The 17,775-nt window shown below is 41.0% G+C and overlaps 8 protein-coding genes across 8 annotated transcripts; 3 read left to right on the top strand and 5 right to left on the bottom strand.

The window, feature by feature from the left end:
* Positions 1–130: 130 nt before the first annotated feature.
* SS1G_00478 (hypothetical protein) lies at positions 131–1,394 on the bottom strand (the record flags this gene model as incomplete). Its single annotated transcript, XM_001598340.1, has 5 exons — positions 131–276; positions 324–961; positions 1,012–1,107; positions 1,159–1,198; positions 1,259–1,394. The coding sequence occupies 5 exons, from the start codon at positions 1,392–1,394 to the stop codon at positions 131–133; spliced, it is 1,056 nt and encodes a 351-aa protein (XP_001598390.1).
* Positions 1,395–2,270: 876 nt separating this feature from the next.
* On the top strand, positions 2,271–4,731 carry SS1G_00477 (hypothetical protein; the record flags this gene model as incomplete). Its single annotated transcript, XM_001598339.1, has 3 exons — positions 2,271–2,318; positions 2,412–3,486; positions 3,536–4,731. 3 exons carry the CDS (start codon positions 2,271–2,273, stop codon positions 4,729–4,731), a joined length of 2,319 nt encoding a protein of 772 aa, XP_001598389.1.
* A 341-nt stretch (positions 4,732–5,072) lies between these two features.
* SS1G_00476 (hypothetical protein) lies at positions 5,073–5,414 on the bottom strand (the record flags this gene model as incomplete). Its single annotated transcript, XM_001598338.1, has 1 exon — positions 5,073–5,414. The coding sequence occupies one exon, from the start codon at positions 5,412–5,414 to the stop codon at positions 5,073–5,075; it is 342 nt and encodes a 113-aa protein (XP_001598388.1).
* A 300-nt stretch (positions 5,415–5,714) lies between these two features.
* On the bottom strand, positions 5,715–6,614 carry SS1G_00475 (hypothetical protein; the record flags this gene model as incomplete). The annotated part of the gene is made up of 1 exon (XM_001598337.1): positions 5,715–6,614. One exon carries the CDS (start codon positions 6,612–6,614, stop codon positions 5,715–5,717), a length of 900 nt encoding a protein of 299 aa, XP_001598387.1.
* Positions 6,615–7,430: 816 nt separating this feature from the next.
* SS1G_00474 (hypothetical protein) lies at positions 7,431–8,503 on the bottom strand (the record flags this gene model as incomplete). The annotated part of the gene is made up of 3 exons (XM_001598336.1): positions 7,431–7,673; positions 7,787–8,115; positions 8,356–8,503. The coding sequence occupies 3 exons, from the start codon at positions 8,501–8,503 to the stop codon at positions 7,431–7,433; spliced, it is 720 nt and encodes a 239-aa protein (XP_001598386.1).
* Positions 8,504–10,751: 2,248 nt separating this feature from the next.
* SS1G_00473 (predicted protein) lies at positions 10,752–11,492 on the top strand (the record flags this gene model as incomplete). The annotated part of the gene is made up of 2 exons (XM_001598335.1): positions 10,752–11,193; positions 11,242–11,492. 2 exons carry the CDS (start codon positions 10,752–10,754, stop codon positions 11,490–11,492), a joined length of 693 nt encoding a protein of 230 aa, XP_001598385.1.
* Positions 11,493–11,762: 270 nt separating this feature from the next.
* SS1G_00472 (hypothetical protein) lies at positions 11,763–12,457 on the bottom strand (the record flags this gene model as incomplete). Its single annotated transcript, XM_001598334.1, has 2 exons — positions 11,763–12,246; positions 12,357–12,457. 2 exons carry the CDS (start codon positions 12,455–12,457, stop codon positions 11,763–11,765), a joined length of 585 nt encoding a protein of 194 aa, XP_001598384.1.
* Positions 12,458–14,739: 2,282 nt separating this feature from the next.
* On the top strand, positions 14,740–16,893 carry SS1G_00471 (hypothetical protein; the record flags this gene model as incomplete). Its single annotated transcript, XM_001598333.1, has 1 exon — positions 14,740–16,893. One exon carries the CDS (start codon positions 14,740–14,742, stop codon positions 16,891–16,893), a length of 2,154 nt encoding a protein of 717 aa, XP_001598383.1.
* Between the last annotated feature and the right edge of the window lie 882 nt (positions 16,894–17,775).

Genomic DNA, 17,775 nt, shown 5'->3' with positions numbered 1-17,775 from the left:
TAAACCATTCGATACAAGTCGTGTAGTGTACCTCGCTCAATATAGCGGTGCGCTTTCATACGCACTTAAAGCTTGGATCAATATTGTACAGTAGTATGCTTTGAGCCTGTTCCGTATCTATTACAACCTCTTAACTTTCCGCTCTCCATAGTCCAAAGGAACCAGGACAATTCTTCCACATCTTAATCGTACCGTCTTCACTGCCCGTAGCATATAATTTTCCATCGGGAGAGAAACTGATGCTCCAGATTGGACCATGATGACCTTTGTGAACATCTAATATTGTTAGTAAGATTTTATTCGATTGGGATAATAAAACATACCAAGTTCTTGATCAGAATCAAAATCATAAACCTTCGCCCATGTATCCTTAATTCCGCCAGTGATGTATTTCCTTTGAAGTGGATGAATCGCTACACTGGCAACCTCATAATTCAAGACAACTTTCTTGATAAGAGTGTTTGCAGCTGGTCCACCATAAAAGTACAGAGTCTTGCCAGCAGCAATCGATAAAATAGGTAATCCTCCACCAATATCTCCTGGTCCAGATGCAACGTTGCTAAACTCGCATGAACCAATATCACCATCTACCTTTTGTTCTTGAACAACGGATTGCGAACGTAAATCCCACCATCTTATAACTTTATCGTCTGCAGCCGTAACTATGATATTGGGATCCTGAGTCCAAACAACCGCCTTGATTGTGCCTTTGTGAACACCTGGGCCAATCTCGAAACCATCATCTTGTGAAATGCTCTTAGTGTCGCTTCCATTGCCATTAGAAGTTGTGCCATTTGCGCCGGAAGAATTGAGTTTCGCGAGGTCGAAAATAAAAAGTTTCTTATCAGTTCCTCCCGTCGCTAGAGTGGTACCTGATTCGGGAGGAAATGCGACAGCTCGAACAACATGTTGATGTTGGATAGTATAGAGAGTTTCTCCAGTGTATGTATCCCAGACTTTCCTATACAAACCATTAGTGCCAGTCAATCCAAATCGACGCAAATCACCTACGCAGTGAAATCTGCCGAAGCAGTCGCAGCATATTTGGCATCTGGAGAAAGTCTAGCTTGATAAACTGCGCCTTTATGTCCAAAGAAAGTACCAATCCTAAACCATCAATTAGTGTCTTGCGGTGAGAAATTTCTAGTTGTATAATACCAATCGCCATTAATACCACTTCTTAACATAGGGTTGTTATCTAGTATAGTGAATTAGACATGTCCATGCTTCCAATTCTCCGGATAATCATGTGCCATACCTTTACATGCTGATATCATGTAATACTCGTCATCCTTTCCATCCACGAAACCACAAAAGCTGATATGCGTAACAGGTCTTGAGTGACCATGGCATGTCAAAGGGACGTATTGCTTAGTGTTCTCTGGCCCCGCCATCTTTCTATGTATGAATTGAAGTATAAGATTCTGAAATTGTACTGATAACCGAAGATTGTGCTGTAATGTATGCTATGTTTCAAGAGAAGAAGGATTGCTTTTTGTCGTCGTGGGTGGTTTAAACGGTGCGTCGAAAGAGTGGGAGAGACCGCACTTTCAAGAGGGTTGATTCGAATGCTCTATGTATGTAGGAGAAAATGATTGATATTCAAGAAGATTCGTTAAAGTCGTTAATTTCGTAAGATATTGATTAAGAGGTGGAATGATTGATGAAGTGACCTCGAATGAGATTGAAATACTTGACAACTTCCTCAATGTGAAAAGAAAAGGGGAAAGGAGCAAAGAAAGCCTGTTCGGGGGGGGATATTGTGATTGATTGTTTCATGAGGTCAAGAATTAAGCTATTTATTTCCACTAATATCTTAAGAGACCCATAAACATTTCTGGAATTACAGTTAATCCGACTCCGGATAAGGATGACAATGAAGAAATGGATGAGTAAGCAATCATCTTTGGGATTGGGAGTGCCAGTTAGTGACTTGTTGGTGATTGGTTAGTGATGATTAGTGATTGATTAGTGGGTGCTTAGTGATTGGTTAGTGATTGGCTCACCCAACACCCTACCATTACAGGGTAGGTACGTGCCGTTCCAGCACCTGAGCACTACACTCTACACTAATAATAAGTATTACAACTATGCTATTACCCGCACATGGCTCATTGCTTAGTAGATCACAGAGGGGCAATCTAAGGAAGCTTATAGTCAAACATGGAACTATAACAACTCCCATTGTTCTATGACATAACAACCACCTTTTATAATTGTGCCAATCCTGAGAAACAACACATATAACTTCAATCAACTAAGTACTAATTATGGCAGAATACAAGTTATCTGCATCTTTGGCAGGTCATGAAGATGATGTAAGTTGATGATACAGTACTCCACTCTCCAACAAGGTCAACCTGAATGTTTGGTGACAGCAACATATACTGATATGTTACTTTTCAATCTAGGTTCGAGCTGTAGCCTTTCCATCTTCAAAAGCTATAGTATCAGCATCTAGAGATGGAACTGTACGATTATGGAAACAACTTTCAGATAATCCACCACTATTCGATGCCACCATTTCCTCTCATGCAACAGCTTTTGTAAATACAGTCGCATATTTACCACCGAGCTCTCAATTTCCAGATGGTTTGGTCATCTCCGGCGGAAAGGACACAGTTATTGAAGTTCGACAAACTTCGAGAAAACCAGAAGATAATGCGGAAGCTTTACTTATAGGACACAGTCATAATATATGTGCTTTGGATGTGGACCCAGCTGGACGATTTATAATCAGTGGAAGTTGGGATGCGGAAGCAAGAATATGGCCATTAGGGAAATGGGAGTGTGAATCTGTTCTAAGAGGACATGAGGGTAGTGTTTGGGCGGTCCTTGCTATAGATTCGGAAACTGTAATAACTGCTTGTGCGGATCAACTCATTAGAGTCTTTCATACTAGTGGTAAATTACTGCGGACTATTCGAGGAAGTGCAGATGTTGTTCGAGCTCTTTGCAGGTTACCCAAAGGTCATCCATCAGGGGCAGATTTCGCATCGGCGGGAAATGATGCTGTAATCAGATTGTGGACTCTTTCCGGTAGCCAAGTGGCAGAATTACATGGACATGAGAACTTCATTTATTCAATTGCCTCGACACCTTCTGGAGAAATCATCAGCTCTGGTGAAGATCGAACCTTAAGAGTGTGGAAAGATGGTCAATGTATCCAAACGATCACACATCCAGCAATTTCGGTATGGGGTGTAGCTGTTTGTGAGGAAACTGGGGATGTTGTATCAGGAGCAAGTGATAGAGTGGTGAGAGTCTTTACAAGAAATTCGGAGCGTTTCGCAGATGCGGAGACAACAAAATTATTTGAAGATTCAGTGAAGGAATCATCAATACCTCAACAAGCACTACCAGAAGTTAACAAGGAGAAGCTTCCTGGACCGGAATTCCTTACCCAAAAAAGTGGCACCAAAGAAGGACAAGTTCAAATGATTCGTGAGCTGAATGGAGCTGTCACTGCACATACCTGGTCTAGTTGTAAGTAACCTACTACTCGATCTACAATTGTAAGCTAACAATCATTTAGCCCAAGGCCAATGGATAAATGTAGGAACTGTTGTTGATGCTGTTGGAAGCAGTGGGAAGAAAGTTGAATACCTCGGAAAGGAGTATGATTTTGTTTTTGATGTTGATATTGAGGATGGCAAACCTTCTCTCAAGCTTCCTTATAACTTATCCCAGAATCCTTATGAAGCCGCCACAAAATTCATCGCAAATAATGAGCTTCCAGTAACCTACTTAGAGCAAGTAGCCAATTTTATCACAACTAATACCCAAGGGGCTACAATTGGCCAAACTCAAGAAAGTTCTGGACCGGATGCATGGGGTAGTGATCAAAGATATAGACCAGGAGAGGGGGAGAGCTCAGCGCCTGTAAATATCCCTCCACCGCCAAAGGTTCTCCCACAAAAAGAGTATCTTTCAATCATTGTGGCTTCAGTACCCAAGATGCAAAAGAAAATCGAAGAAGTCAATAAGGAGTTGATTGCGAACGGTCAAAAAGGTATATCATTAAATCCTGACGAGCTCGAAATTCTTCAAGAACTTCGAAAAAATCTCGAATCCGCCGGCGCTACAAAAACCTCTCAATCTGTTATTGGAGGCCTCGATCTAGCTATTAAACTCTCCACTCACTGGCCTTATAAAGATCGACTCGCTGGACTTGATCTTCTGCGTCTCCTAGCCATTGCCCCCGAGACTGCAAATTATCGTAGTTCTGGCGGCTGGAGTATAATCGACGTTTTTTCACAAGCCGCTTTAGAGAATTCACCTCCATCCGAAAATCACATCATGATGTCGGTTCGTGGTTTTGCCAACCTTTTTGATTCTCCTGAAGGTCGTCAATTAGCTCAAGACAATTTCGATAAAGTTAATGTCTTTATGAAGGACGCTATTAAGACATCTACCAATAGGAATTTGTTGGTAGCTGCTACAACTGTTTATATAAACTATGCAGTTTTGTTTACTGAAAAGGACCCGGATTTCGAACAAGTTCTCGCCGTGTTGGATACTCTTACAAATATCTTGAAGACACAGGTGGATAGTGAAGTGGTATATAGAGGATTGGTGGGATTAGGGACGGTGTTGAGTGTAGGAGAGGAGATTCGAGAGGCTGGAAAGGATGTTTATGGTGTTTTGGGGGTTGTAGATGCTTGTTTGAAGAAGGCTAGTGATCCTCGGGTAAAGAATGTGGTAAGAGAAATTCGAGAGTTACTTGCGTAGTTATATAGGAGGCTAGAACTGGCTGCTAAAACTGGCGAGCGGAAAGGAGATGTTGGGTGCAGGCAGGGAGGAGGGAGGACTTGACACAAAACACGAAGATTAATGATTATATGAACGAAATGAATTGAATTAAAGATATTTGAGGCGTGTATAGCTGGGCTTTTTTCTATTTGTAAATTCTTTTGCTTTTAGCTCGTTTACAATAGCGCATTTGTTAGATATTTTATTTTATTATTGTTATATATAAATATCATTTATTATCTTTTCCTCTTTAATTTAAGATTTGATATATAACATAACTTATGGTGAACCGGGTCATATGGGGAACCGGGTCACAAAATTCAATTCTCTCTATGTGATCTTGTTCTACGAGCTACACATTCATCCAATTCCAACTCTAAATCACTTGAACTACTCTCTGGCTCTTCTTCTTCAGTCTCCTCTTCTAATTCTTCAATTGGACGTTTACGTGGTCGCCCTCGTGGCTTTTTCTCCTTCGGTTTTTCCTCCGCCTCACGTACCATTTTCAGTACTTCCTCACTACTAAAGACAAATTGACCTTGTAATTTGACTCTTTTGCCTTTAGTTCTCTTCTTTCGAGTCTCAATTACTTCCTGAGCATCAGCGAGCTGTTTCCGAAGTAGGGCTATCTCAGCATTTTGAGATTCTACAAGCCTAGTCATTCTCTTGGCATATCGACGAGTTGGTGATGCAAGAGAATCATTATCTGCTAGAGCTTTATTAAAGGTTTGATTTGCTTGCCTTAGCTCTGTCCCATCTGGAGGAGAGCTCCTGAGTATAGATAAGTCTAGATCTTGATTGGACATTCTCATTTGTGGAATAGAAGGTTGCTGGGAGGAGTTAAATGGTAATGAATCGAGTACTTTTCGTGGGGCAAAAGGTACTAAACCAGCTCCTCTCCAACCAGCTTTAATATTAGAAGAATTCAGTGCTTTTTTTCTAATATTTTGAAAGAGTTCTACCTATTCAGCTCTTTGAATTCGCTTTACACCAGCTCGAGAATATCGATCGACCTCTAAAGCATGATATCGTTTCATTGGCCCATACACCGTAATATCAAGTGGTTGAAGCAAGTGGGAGCAATGAGGAGATAATATAAGTAAATCGATTTCCTTCTCTATACAGAAAGCAATAAAGCTGCCTGTAATATGACTTGAATGGCCATCCATGATCAAAAGTCGAGGTCGGTCACCTGACACTTTCTTGGATTCTGGTTCGAAAACCCTTTTTAGCCATTCTAATCCATGACTATTTGAGGTCCATCCATTCGTACTCGTAGAAAACTGCCAGCTTTGAGGCGTGTCCTTTGGAATCCATGCAGAATTCGTATTCTGAGCCTTGAAAATGATCATAGGTGATAGAGCCTTTCCAGCTGCATTGACACATTCAAATGCAGTTATCCATTCTTGCTTGCCAGCTGTAACTTTCCAATTCGATTTCTGAGTAGAATCGACTATAATACACGTACTTTGAGTACTTCCAACTCCAAATCCGGTTTCGTCCATATTATATATATCATCTAATTCATACTTTCGTTCAATGAGACGCGTACGAAACGTATCAAACCAAGCCTGAATATTCTCCGGAGTTGCCTCTTTAGTCCGATTAGACTCTAATTGATGTGAATAGCATGTTTTAAGTTCTGGATGTCGTTTTTGGAATCTATAGATCCATTCGTGGCCTATAGGTGGAATTTCTATCGAGGTAGGAATTCGAGATGATGCGACCTGAATACGTCGAAGACGAATTTCGTCGGCCATTTCCTTCACCAACATAGGTGTAGCAGGGAATCCAGTGATGGTAAGTCGTGAAATCCATCGTACAAGAGTATTTTCTTCTGCGTTTGAAAGAATTTGAGCCATTTCGTGGGATTGAGTACGTGATTTCCTTCCAGCGACCCTAGCTATAAGAGTTGACTTAGGAACTTCAAAATACTCTGCAGCCTTTCTAATTGATTTAAAGTCCTTCAATTGAAGTGCAATAATAGCATTCTGTATCTTCTCTTCAATTTGAGAAGGCGTAAGAGGTGATTCGGTATGCATAGCAAAATTTGTTGGGGTTTGAAGTCAGTGATGGGCTAAATGTGACCCGGTTCCCCATATGACCCGGTTCACCATAAGTTACGTTAATTCTGTTTATTTTTTATTTTTTATTTTTTTTTGTTTTTTGTGTAAACAATTTATTTATAAATATATTAATCTTTTTGTTTTTAAAATTATAATTAAATTAAAAAATGTAAGAGATATAAGATAAAAAATCATTTATTTTATTTTATTATTTTACTTTCTTAATACCTGGCTGTTATTTATTAATTAATTTGTAAAATAAAATAAAATAAAATAAATAATAGTTTAATTCCCTAAATTCCGTAAAGAAAAAATATCAAACTCGTAAGTTTGTGGTATACATATTCCTCCTATTAACTCTTCACTTACTTGATTGAAGTTTTAAAAATCTCGCTGATCCTATCCAATTTTGATCCCTTTCGATCTGATCTGATCTGATCTGTAAATTATCCCACCCATTTCGTATATTTCATCCACATCGTAAGACTTATCATATCATATCACAACATATCAGCACAGTATAGTATATCTACATTCTCCCCGTCCCCCCTTTCCTCCACCTTCTTCCCCAATATCCTAATATCCCAACATCCCCCATCCAAAATACCCCCCTCACAACAAAACCCACATAGCAGTCCCCAACACCGCGGCCAAACTTCCCACCCACATAGAACGACTAGGCGGCGCAGCAGACGTACCAGACGTACCCGATGTGGCAGATGAGCGAGAGGTACCTGGTGCTGAGGCGTCGTTGATGGTGTACACGTTTGCGAAGGAGATGTCGGAGGAATTGAAACAGTTGGAACTGTTTACTTCGGCTACGTCTTTGGGGTCTGCAAAGGTTATGTCTACGCACTTTGGGGTTTGTTAGATATTTTTTTTGGTTTTGGTTTTGTGGTTTTTCTTGGGGATGATTTGGGGAAGGAAGGGGGAAATGAGAGAAGAAGAGGTAAGGAAAAATTTCATACCGAATAAAGAGCCGCTCCGTGAATTGCCGTCTCAACTACTTGAATCGTTGCATTATCTCCCACGTTAACCGTCGTATTAGCTGGTAATGGTACCTGCGGCAAACAAAATGTTCCTGGGTAAGGATTCTTGCTAGGGCCGATAATTTGCATGACGGATATCATTGGGAATGACATGTTTTGGGGACCATTGTCGGGACCATCAGTACCGAATCCGAGGTTCATGTAGAAGAAGGCTGTGGCGTGGCCTTGGAACCAGCCGGGTTGGACGGCGATGGCGCCTCCTTTGATGGGCCAGAGGGTTCGGTTGGTGGTGGTTGGCATGCCGCCGCCTGGGTGGGTTAGTGAAAGGGTGAAGGTTGAAGGGGATGGGGAGAGAGAGGGAGGAGGCGGAGAGGAAGAAGGGGAAGGGAAGGTAGGAGATGTGGATGGATGGATGAAAGAATTGGATATGTGGATAGCTTCGAAAACGAACCATCCATCTATGCAAATACAATACACCAAATCCGTCACAAACCAACATCCAAACTCAAGCAGAAAGCTTCAAAGATAGAAAAGGAAATTCTACTCACAAGGATACATCCATTGCATTCCATAAGGAAAAGTCTCATTCGTAATCAAATTATCTCCTCTCCATCCTGGATATGTAATAACCGTATGTGCCTGCACCAACGCACTCGTCGCTATCGCAAGGAGGGATAATATTCTCGTCGTAAACATATTGATTGTGTATGTATGTATGTATGTGATATCGTTAAAATATGTGTGTAACCGAGTCGAAGGAAGGAATTTGAGATTTTCAAGAACTGGGTATTCGTCGTATATATGTTTTCGGATATTGCAATCAAGATTCAGCTTGTGAGGAAGAAGTATACAGGTATTCGATTTCAAGCGTTTAAGTCTCTCGTTTTCTTGCTCTTTTCGTAAAGAATAAGTTACAAATAAACAATTATTAGAACATCACTAGATGGAAGAGTTCCTTTAACGTTGAGGAAGAAATGGCACAAAGATCAGGAATACGTCAATGTAAGGCAAAGCAAAAAGTCTCATTTCTCGGCCGGGCCACAGTTGGACTCGTAGAGTATTTGAATAATGGAAGAAAGCATTGATAATTCGCGCTGACAATGCCTGACCAGATGTGTTGATGCAGGTTGCATATGCTGATTTTCCAGGGGGCGTTTAAAGTGCATGACCAATTAAATATGAGAGGAGCTGATTGATATGGACAATGTATGCATGGGAGACGGAAGAGTTATACTTTGTTTGGAATAGTAGGAAGTGAACTTTCAATATTGCGAGTGATGAGCTGCATTCATTTGTCGATTGAGTCGATGCAGATGTGGGAATATGGGTGTGGTGCATTGGTCATTGATTGGTTGTGGGGTGATGGCTTGATGTGCAGTGGAAGTGAAAAACAGGGGTTCCGGCTAATGGTAGATTTGATGTAAGCGCCCGGATGAACTGGGGATTGAAAAATGCGGATTGGTTGAGGTTTGTGAGACTCTCGATGATCTCTTGATTTTAGATAGATTTGTATGGACTATTTGAATGCGAATAGGAATAAAGGGAAAATGGATTTTGGAAGAATATTGTGCATATGGGAAGCAGGTACAAAAGACATTAATATGGGAGTTTTACCGGTATGTGCGTTGGAAAATAACGGGAAAAGATGCCGACAGATAATGCAATAATCCAGATATTAAATTGAATGGATGTTTGTTTGTCTGCTTATCTGCTTGCTTGCTCAAAAAAGAGGTGATCAGCCCGTCCGTCTCCCATGTCATTTTTACCCAACTCAACCCCCATACAATTTGAAACGGAACACCCCTCTGGCACAGCATTACATCAATCCAACCCAATGTAAATGAAGAAGAACCGAGCTGAATATAGAACCAACTTGTAAAAACAATTCAAGTAATTTTCAAAAGAACAACTCCCCGTCCTCGTTCTCTACACCAGTTTCCCTTCCCATGCCAATGCACTTGCATCTACTCCATACATAGCCAAGACAAGGCTGCATCTTTACATGTTATTTTTGAAATAGTTTGCTCATCGATTTCCAGATTTCGAGATACACCAATTCTACAATCTGCAAGGTTTAGTCCATCCACGGCTTGCGAATCGGATGTTGTACGACCTCTCTTTGCGCCTCTGTTGCGTGGAATAAGGAAGGTAGTAATGTAGTGATACTATACCACGACTGTGTCAAAAAAATATCCTTTAATTCTAGACTTTTTGTATCACATCGATGAGTGCAAGCGCTGAAAGATGTGTACTTTGTACGTGACATGATTGAGCCTTGAGGTCGGTTTGATGATCATTTCATTTCACTCGGCTTTGTGGTCCGGCTTCTCACGTCACTTTTCGGGCCCCAAGAACTCAAATGGACCCCAACAGGAATTGAATGACAATCAATCATGGGGCTCGAAGTTTGAACAGCTCCGGATTGAACACCAAAAGGCGGTGCAACTTTCTGCCATATCGATTGATCTGCCCCTCCATTCATTATCTAAAAATAAACCCTGCAACACATATTTTTGCCCTCCAAATAAATAAATAAATAAATTAAATCCGAACCAAACAAAAAAAGACTTCCACGTTTCGTAGTCGTGGAGGCTGAAGAATCACGCATACTTTCTGCAGTGATCTCGATCTGACTAATTTCTTAGCACGAACTACCAATCTTCGAACATATAGAAAGCCAGAGGTTTGGAGACGAAGGGTTTTTTTCGTTCCCGTGGCTTAGGTGTTCTATTGTTACATACCTAGGCATCTGTGAGGCGTTTGCATTTCTTCAAACACTTGCGCAAGTGGTCTTACTTACATATACATATACACATACACATACTCTCCGAGGGGCTGAATCTTGCTCTGCGGGCCGTAACCTACGACATACCTGCTTACGTTGAATTTTGCCTCCCTCGGGTCAAGGACAAGGACGATAAGATTTGCACAGGAAGAAACAGCAATGCCGCATACGAATCGCAAAAAGAAGAGTGGAGCGGGGGATACCGGAGATGTAGTGATGAACGGAGCGGAGAAAACAAAAAAGATTGTGCAACCTATGAAGAGGAAACAAGTAGAGGATGGAGAGGGCTGGACACATGTTATAGGAGGAGGAAAGAAAGCCAGTAGTGGAGAAGCATGGACGCACGCGGGAGATTTTGTGAAGGATGGAGTTGCGTATATTGAGAGGACGGTGGAGGAAATGAGGGACGATTTGGTGTATTATGGGAAACAATGGGAGAGTAGTGAAGCGGCGAAACAATTGAAGGGGGTATTGAAGGGAAAGGGTGCGGTGAAGAATGTGGTTTGTTTGGGGCTGGGAAGTTTACAAAGTGCGAGGAGAGAAGGGAGGAGGAGTAGTTTTACGCAATTGGCGGCCTTGATGATGATTTTGGAAGAGTTGGGTGAGTTTGGTTGGGAGTCGTGGATGGACATTACTGATAGAGTTTTAGGTGGTATTGGTGCGGATAAAATACAATGCGTATTTCAAGATCCTCAATATACAGAAACTGACAAGGAGTTCTTGATTTCTTTGGCTGGAATAGTGGTAGATGACCCGTTAGCATTTGATCATATTAAAGAGGATACTCTAGTATATGCGATACATTGTTATGGACCAGTTTACAAGACGATTAGTTCAGGACCTCAACCAGCTGTTCTTATAGGAACAGATATGGATAATTTTTCTAGATTATACTTGTAAGTTTCATAGCGCATCTTTGTTGGCAGACATTAACATTTCACAGATCAACGAGTACAGAAACTTTGGGGCAACATCTAGATGATATGGTTAAAGATTGCGAAGTGATAAATTTTCCACAACTTCGACATGATTTCTCGGACACGAAAATATACTGGCGGAATAAACCGAAGATTTGAATAAGAGATATAGCCGAAGCTGGGCTTCACAAGCAATAAACCTCATATCTACCAGAATACCCGAGGCATGCTCTCAACTCGGAGCGACGAGATCTTAATTGATCTCGCTGGACTGTACTACAGTACCAAAAGCATCCGCCAACTCCGCCAAAACCGTCTTGACCAACTCCTCCGCCTTTACTCCAGGAATATCTCGGTCCCCAATAGCATCCTCGACAAGCAAAACCTCATATCCTTTCTCAGCCGCCTGTCTAGCGGTAGTACTCACACACACATGTGCCATATATCCCGTCAACACAACCTTTGATTTACCGGTCTCTTTTATAAAAGATTCTAAATCTGTTCCTGTGAAAGAGCCCGGGTGTTGCTTGACAATTACTTTCTCACTACCTTTAGGAGTAAGTTCCTCGAATTCCTCGGCAAGCTCGGTATCGGGTGTGAAGACCGGAGCACCGGCTGGTACTTGATGGACAACATGTGCGAGAGCTCCATTTGCTGCGCGATATTTCTCGAGAAGACTCGAGATGGCTTTGCGGGATGAGGAAACTTGGGAGACTTTTAGGTGGCCTTTTGCATATCTGGTAAAGTGGATATTAGTATATATTTATTTATAGATAGATTAAAGTATCTACAGCTAGGTACCTAGCTAGCTAGCAAGATAAGATAAAATAAAATATCGCAAACATACTCATTTTGCGCATCAATTATAATCAATACACTATCCTGCACGGAAGCAGTAGATGCTGGTACACCAATCAATTCTCTGAATGCTTTTGCCTGGCTGCTCATGGTTTCGGTGTTTTTGCGGTGGTCTGATGATTGGATGTTTGTTTGGATGTTTGGATGTTTGGATGTTTGGATGAGCGGGAGTGGGAGTGGGAGTGGGAGTGGGAGTTTGAGTTTCACCTGAGGGAAGGCTTATTTTATGGGGATGAGAAGATGGGGTAGATGGGGTTCTGGTTGTTGGTTTGGTAGGTATGGAATAGAGATTGCTTTGGATGGGGTTGGAGGGGAGTGGAAGGGATTGGGATGGTGGGTGAGTGAGGGGTTCTTTTACGTAGTTGTAGGTATGTAATGTTATGTAGTAGGTATGGTAATTTTTACTATATTGCGGGGTATGTATGTAGGTAGTAGGTACTCGAGGAGGCTGAGTTGAGCTGTTAAGAGAAGGTTTGTCATATATACCTATGGATGAATGGACGGATGAATGGATGAATGAATGAATGAACTGTTTATTTTCTTTCTTACGTTTCTTTCTTTATATCTTTTATCACCGTTTACGTATCTTGGTAGGTATCTATATAACTAGTAAAGAAATATATAAGTATACAAAATACAACAATATCGCATCATAACTTCACGACGAGTATATCTATCTACAAGCTCTTCATATATCAAAATATACTATTTATAAACCAAACCAACCCAAACCTAAAAAAAAAAAAAAGAAGATATACTCCGTACACCGAGCATAGATATATCGATAAACTTCATCATCTGAAACAAATGTCATCATTATTGTTTAATATACGGAGTAAGGAGTAGTTAGTTTTGTTTGTTGGAGACAGGGGTAAAAGGGTAGGGGTATTAATCAAGGTTTCTTGGGCTTTTTGGTTTTTTTCATGGAGTACCTTTGTATTTATGAGATGGGATGGGATGAGATGAGATGGGATGAGATGAGAGGGTCTTTTGAGGATGAGGATAGATGGATGGATCTCTCCACTTTGTTTGTGCGAGTGTTTGGAGTTTCGGTATAATGTTTGTTTGTGTGCAGTGTGCACTGAGTACCTAGGTATTGAGTATGGATGGAGTAGGTGTGATATGATATGATATGATATGATATCTTTGTCTCCTGATGAAGGGAAACTTTGAAAAGAGGCTGGGTTGATGCTGCGGCGAGTTTTGGGTGGGGAATTTGGGTGGGTGGAATCATGAATGGTATGGTACGGAGGACTACTGCATGGTACTGGTAGAGGAGAGGGGCGATTGGGGATGCTGAACTTTGAAGATACTTGTATAGAGTAGGAACTTTTTTATTTGGAGTAGGAAGGTACAGAGTAATAGGTAGGTAGGTATTGCAGGTATCTGAAATGGATTTACAAAATGGGATTGGATGGATTGTTTCACAAGTCCATGCAGGTCTGTCTGATACATACCCAGGTACTGAGTGGTTGGATCTCTCATCTCTAAGCCAACCAAGGCAAAATTCAACCAAGCAGATATAAAGATTAGCAGGAGCTAATGGATTTAGAGAATAAGTTCCCTGTTACAGTCTCATCATTAGATTCATTACTCCACTCTCGTCTTTTCCCTCACCAACTGCACCAGCCTCATGCACGCGGCTTTTTACCAATCATTTCACGAGAGTGTGGATAAAGTCGGTGTTAGGTAAAGCTCGTGTTTGGTTTTGGCTGGAGATGCATGGGAGGATGATGCTAGAGGATGGATGGGTGGAGAGTCGAGAATCGAGAATCGAGATGGTTTTGGTTATGATGGTAAAGTTACAACGGTATAACGTTTCGAGCATTCATTGTTCTTTTACTTGGCTTTTTATTTGAGGTTGGAAAATACTGTATTCTTCATTGAAGATTACCTGCATACAGTATTATTGAAGTTTGATTGAGGTTCTACTCTAGAGGTAGTCAAACTTCATTCAATCAATTTGTCCTCGACATAAAATAAAGTATTTTGTAAGTAAAGGACAATTCACAAGTTCTCGTATTACCCTCAAGTTGATAAATAACCTTTTTTCTATCCTTGCTTGCTTGCGCTTTCACATTTCATCGATAAGAAGAATTACAATACACCGTACCTCCGTACACCAAAATGCCTCGAGGACAAGAAACCAACTGTCCCACATAAATCCAAACTTCAAAGTACCACCACCAGCACAAACCCAGATCCCATTTGACCATCGCCAAAAAAAAAACAAGTGGGATTCTCATCAACCTTACCTACTTTTACTTGGAAAAAGAGGGAAAAGATCATCCGAAACGAAAGGCTACAATTCCGTTTCAAACTTCCTATCTTCCCAGTTTCTTCCCTTTTCTTCCCTCTTTCTTTTTCCCATAATGTCACGATATTCTTTAGAAGATACTCATAATTATCACGATCCTTCCTCACCTGTATCTCCACAAACAACTCCATCGAGATCTCTTTCACCACAACCACCACCGCACAATCCTTCAAACTTCGCCTCAAATTCAAACTCAAACCCAAACTCCAATCATTTAATCTCACAAACTCAAGGATCACCTGCCCAAGAGATTGGAATGTCAAATTCTTCTGCTTCAATTTTACATTCACGGCAGAACTATGGGGAAGTGGAACCTGTGAGCCCGATAATAGATAGTCCACCAATTCCTCCACCACATCAATCATCACAATCTAGTCAGGAATCTAGGATACGAAATCAAAACAATAACACCATACCCGAATTTTCAAACGTGACACCGGGAGTCGATAATTTCGGGAATCAAGCCGCAGGTGGTATCAACGGCGTTGCCATGAGTGTCGCAAATTCAAATGCCAGGGAAAGTGGTGTGGAAACCGTGAGAGGTTATGATCCAACACAACCTTCATACCAAGAGCCTCCATTCCAACGGTCGTTCCCACGACAAGATGCATCAACATCATCTCTCACTCCTTTAAATGCTGCTGCTTTCCCCACCGGAATTTCAACTCCTTCTTCACGTTCTACTATTTCTGGTCGAAATCCTTCAGATCCATATTCGGATTCTCCTTACCCATATAATCGATACTCAAGGGCAATTGACCCAGAACTTGTTGAATTCGACCCTAATACAATTGCAGACGACGGAGACGACGGCTTGGGATATAGACGAGCTAATAGATCTTCTGTGTTAAGTCTAACTAGAATGTCAGATAGTGGAACACGAACACCTCCAGGAGGGAAAGCTGTGGCAGGTGGTGGAGTGATAGTGACATTAGGTGGACTTGTTGGAAAGAAGAATGGGGAAAATATACAATATAATAATGTTACAAATGCACAGAACGGATTTAATGGGCCGGAAAATTACGACCTCAGTCTGGAAAAGAACGAATGGTTAAGGAAACCACCGGGTGGTAATAAGAAGATGAGGTTATGGATTGCTCTACTGGTTGGATTTCTGATAGTAGCGGCAATCATTGGAGGAGCTGTTGGTGGTACCCTTTCGGGAAATGCAAAATCAGGTTCAAATTCAGATACAACTGAAGCTTCGACCGCGAACGGACAATCCGCATCAACCGATGCTTCAAAAAATGGCGATCTTAATAAGGATTCGGCGGAGATCAAAAAATTATTGAATAACCCTGACTTGCACAAGGTATTCCCTGGAATCGATTATACTCCTATGTATACACAATATCCCGCTTGCTTGAGTTATCCAGCAAGTCAAAACAATGTTACAAGAGATGTTGCTGTCCTCTCACAACTCAGTAATACCATTCGTCTTTATGGTACCGATTGTAACCAAACGCAGATGGTTTTACATGCTATTGATCGATTAGGTTTAAATGGTACCGTTAAAGTTTGGTTAGGTGTTTGGCAGGATTCAAACACCACTACTAATACTCGTCAACTTGAGCAACTTTACAATATCTTTGATGAACATGGATCATCTTCATTTGTTGGTGTTATTGTTGGCAATGAGGTTCTCTATAGAGAAGATATGACTGCCACTGAGCTTATCTCCATCATCGGAGATGTTAAAGCTAACATGACATCTCGTGGTATTGACCTTCCTATTGCCTCTTCAGATTTAGGGGACAATTGGACGGCGGAGCTCGCTAACGCTGTTGACTTTGTAATGGCTAATATTCATCCATTTTTCGCTGGTGTTACTGCCGAAGAAGGTGCTAGTTGGACATGGGACTTTTGGCAAAATCATGATGTGGCATTTAAAACCAATGCATCTCAAAATATTATCTCGGAAACTGGATGGCCCTCACAAGGTGGTACCGATTGTGGTGGTGCTACTACATGTGCTGTGGGTAGTGTAGCGGGAATAACAGAACTGAATACCTTTATGGAAAATTGGGTCTGTGATGCCATTACAAATGGAACGAATTATTTTTGGTTCGAAGCATTTGATGAACCATGGAAGATTCAATATAATTCAGGAGATGAAAATTGGGAAGATCATTGGGGTATCATGGATGTCAATAGAGTATTGAAGGATGGAGTGAAGATTCCTGATTGTGGAGGAACGACGGTTTCGTGATGAACGCGTTCAAAAATCAATTTGTGATTAATGATTGGAGAGGTATGATGAGTTAAGAGAAGTTCAAATGGAATTATATCATATGGCATGGTATTGAATGATGAACATTTTGGTGGAGTAATTTCTTTACTTTTTTTGGTACGGCGAAATTTCTATAGGCGTTTTTATGGGAGAGCGATATGTTTTTCACATGAGATAAGATGAGATGGACTTATCCAGATATCTTATGGAATGGGATGGAATGGGATGGATATGTTAGGACTTGTACATAATGAGTTATTATTTATATGAGGGATGGGTTGATTGGTTTTGCATCGGCTCGAAGGGAATGGAATGGATAGCATGAGAATGATGATGGGGAGGGTGTGAAAGAAATGGAAATTGAAATGGGATGGGAAGGGAAGAAGGGAAGGGAAGGGAAATAGAAGTGATGTGATGTGATGTGTGAGAGAAAATTATAATAAGATACCTACCTACTTCTTGTCTTTTGGGTTGAGTGGATGAGTGTATGATATTTGATGTTTGATGTTTGAAGTTGTGGTGTGTGAGTGCGAGTGCGAGTGCGAGTGTATGAGTGGAGTTTATAATTTTTGCTTATTTGCCCTTTTTTCTTCTTTTTGAGTAGATTGATTAGATTAAATTTGGTCATTTTTATTAGTTGTATTCTCTACCTACTTACCTATCTATAACTAATTACTTCTTTTCTTCTTTATATATCTAGGTATGTATATGTATATATACTTGATGGATGGAGTAAGGAGTAAGGAGTAAATATTGTGTAATTAGTGGATTAGTAGATAGTGGATAATTTAGGATTTAGGGAAAGGGAGGAAGGGAGGAGAGGGAGGAGAGGGGCGCAGCTAAGGAGGAACGAGGACGCGG

Source organism: Sclerotinia sclerotiorum, genomic scaffold (assembly GCF_000146945.2).
Source record: "Sclerotinia sclerotiorum 1980 UF-70 scaffold_1 genomic scaffold, whole genome shotgun sequence".
Taxonomy (NCBI): Eukaryota; Fungi; Ascomycota; class Leotiomycetes; order Helotiales; family Sclerotiniaceae; genus Sclerotinia; species Sclerotinia sclerotiorum.
Note: the sequence above shows the minus strand (reverse complement) of the source record. Positions and strands in the feature narration are given on the sequence as shown.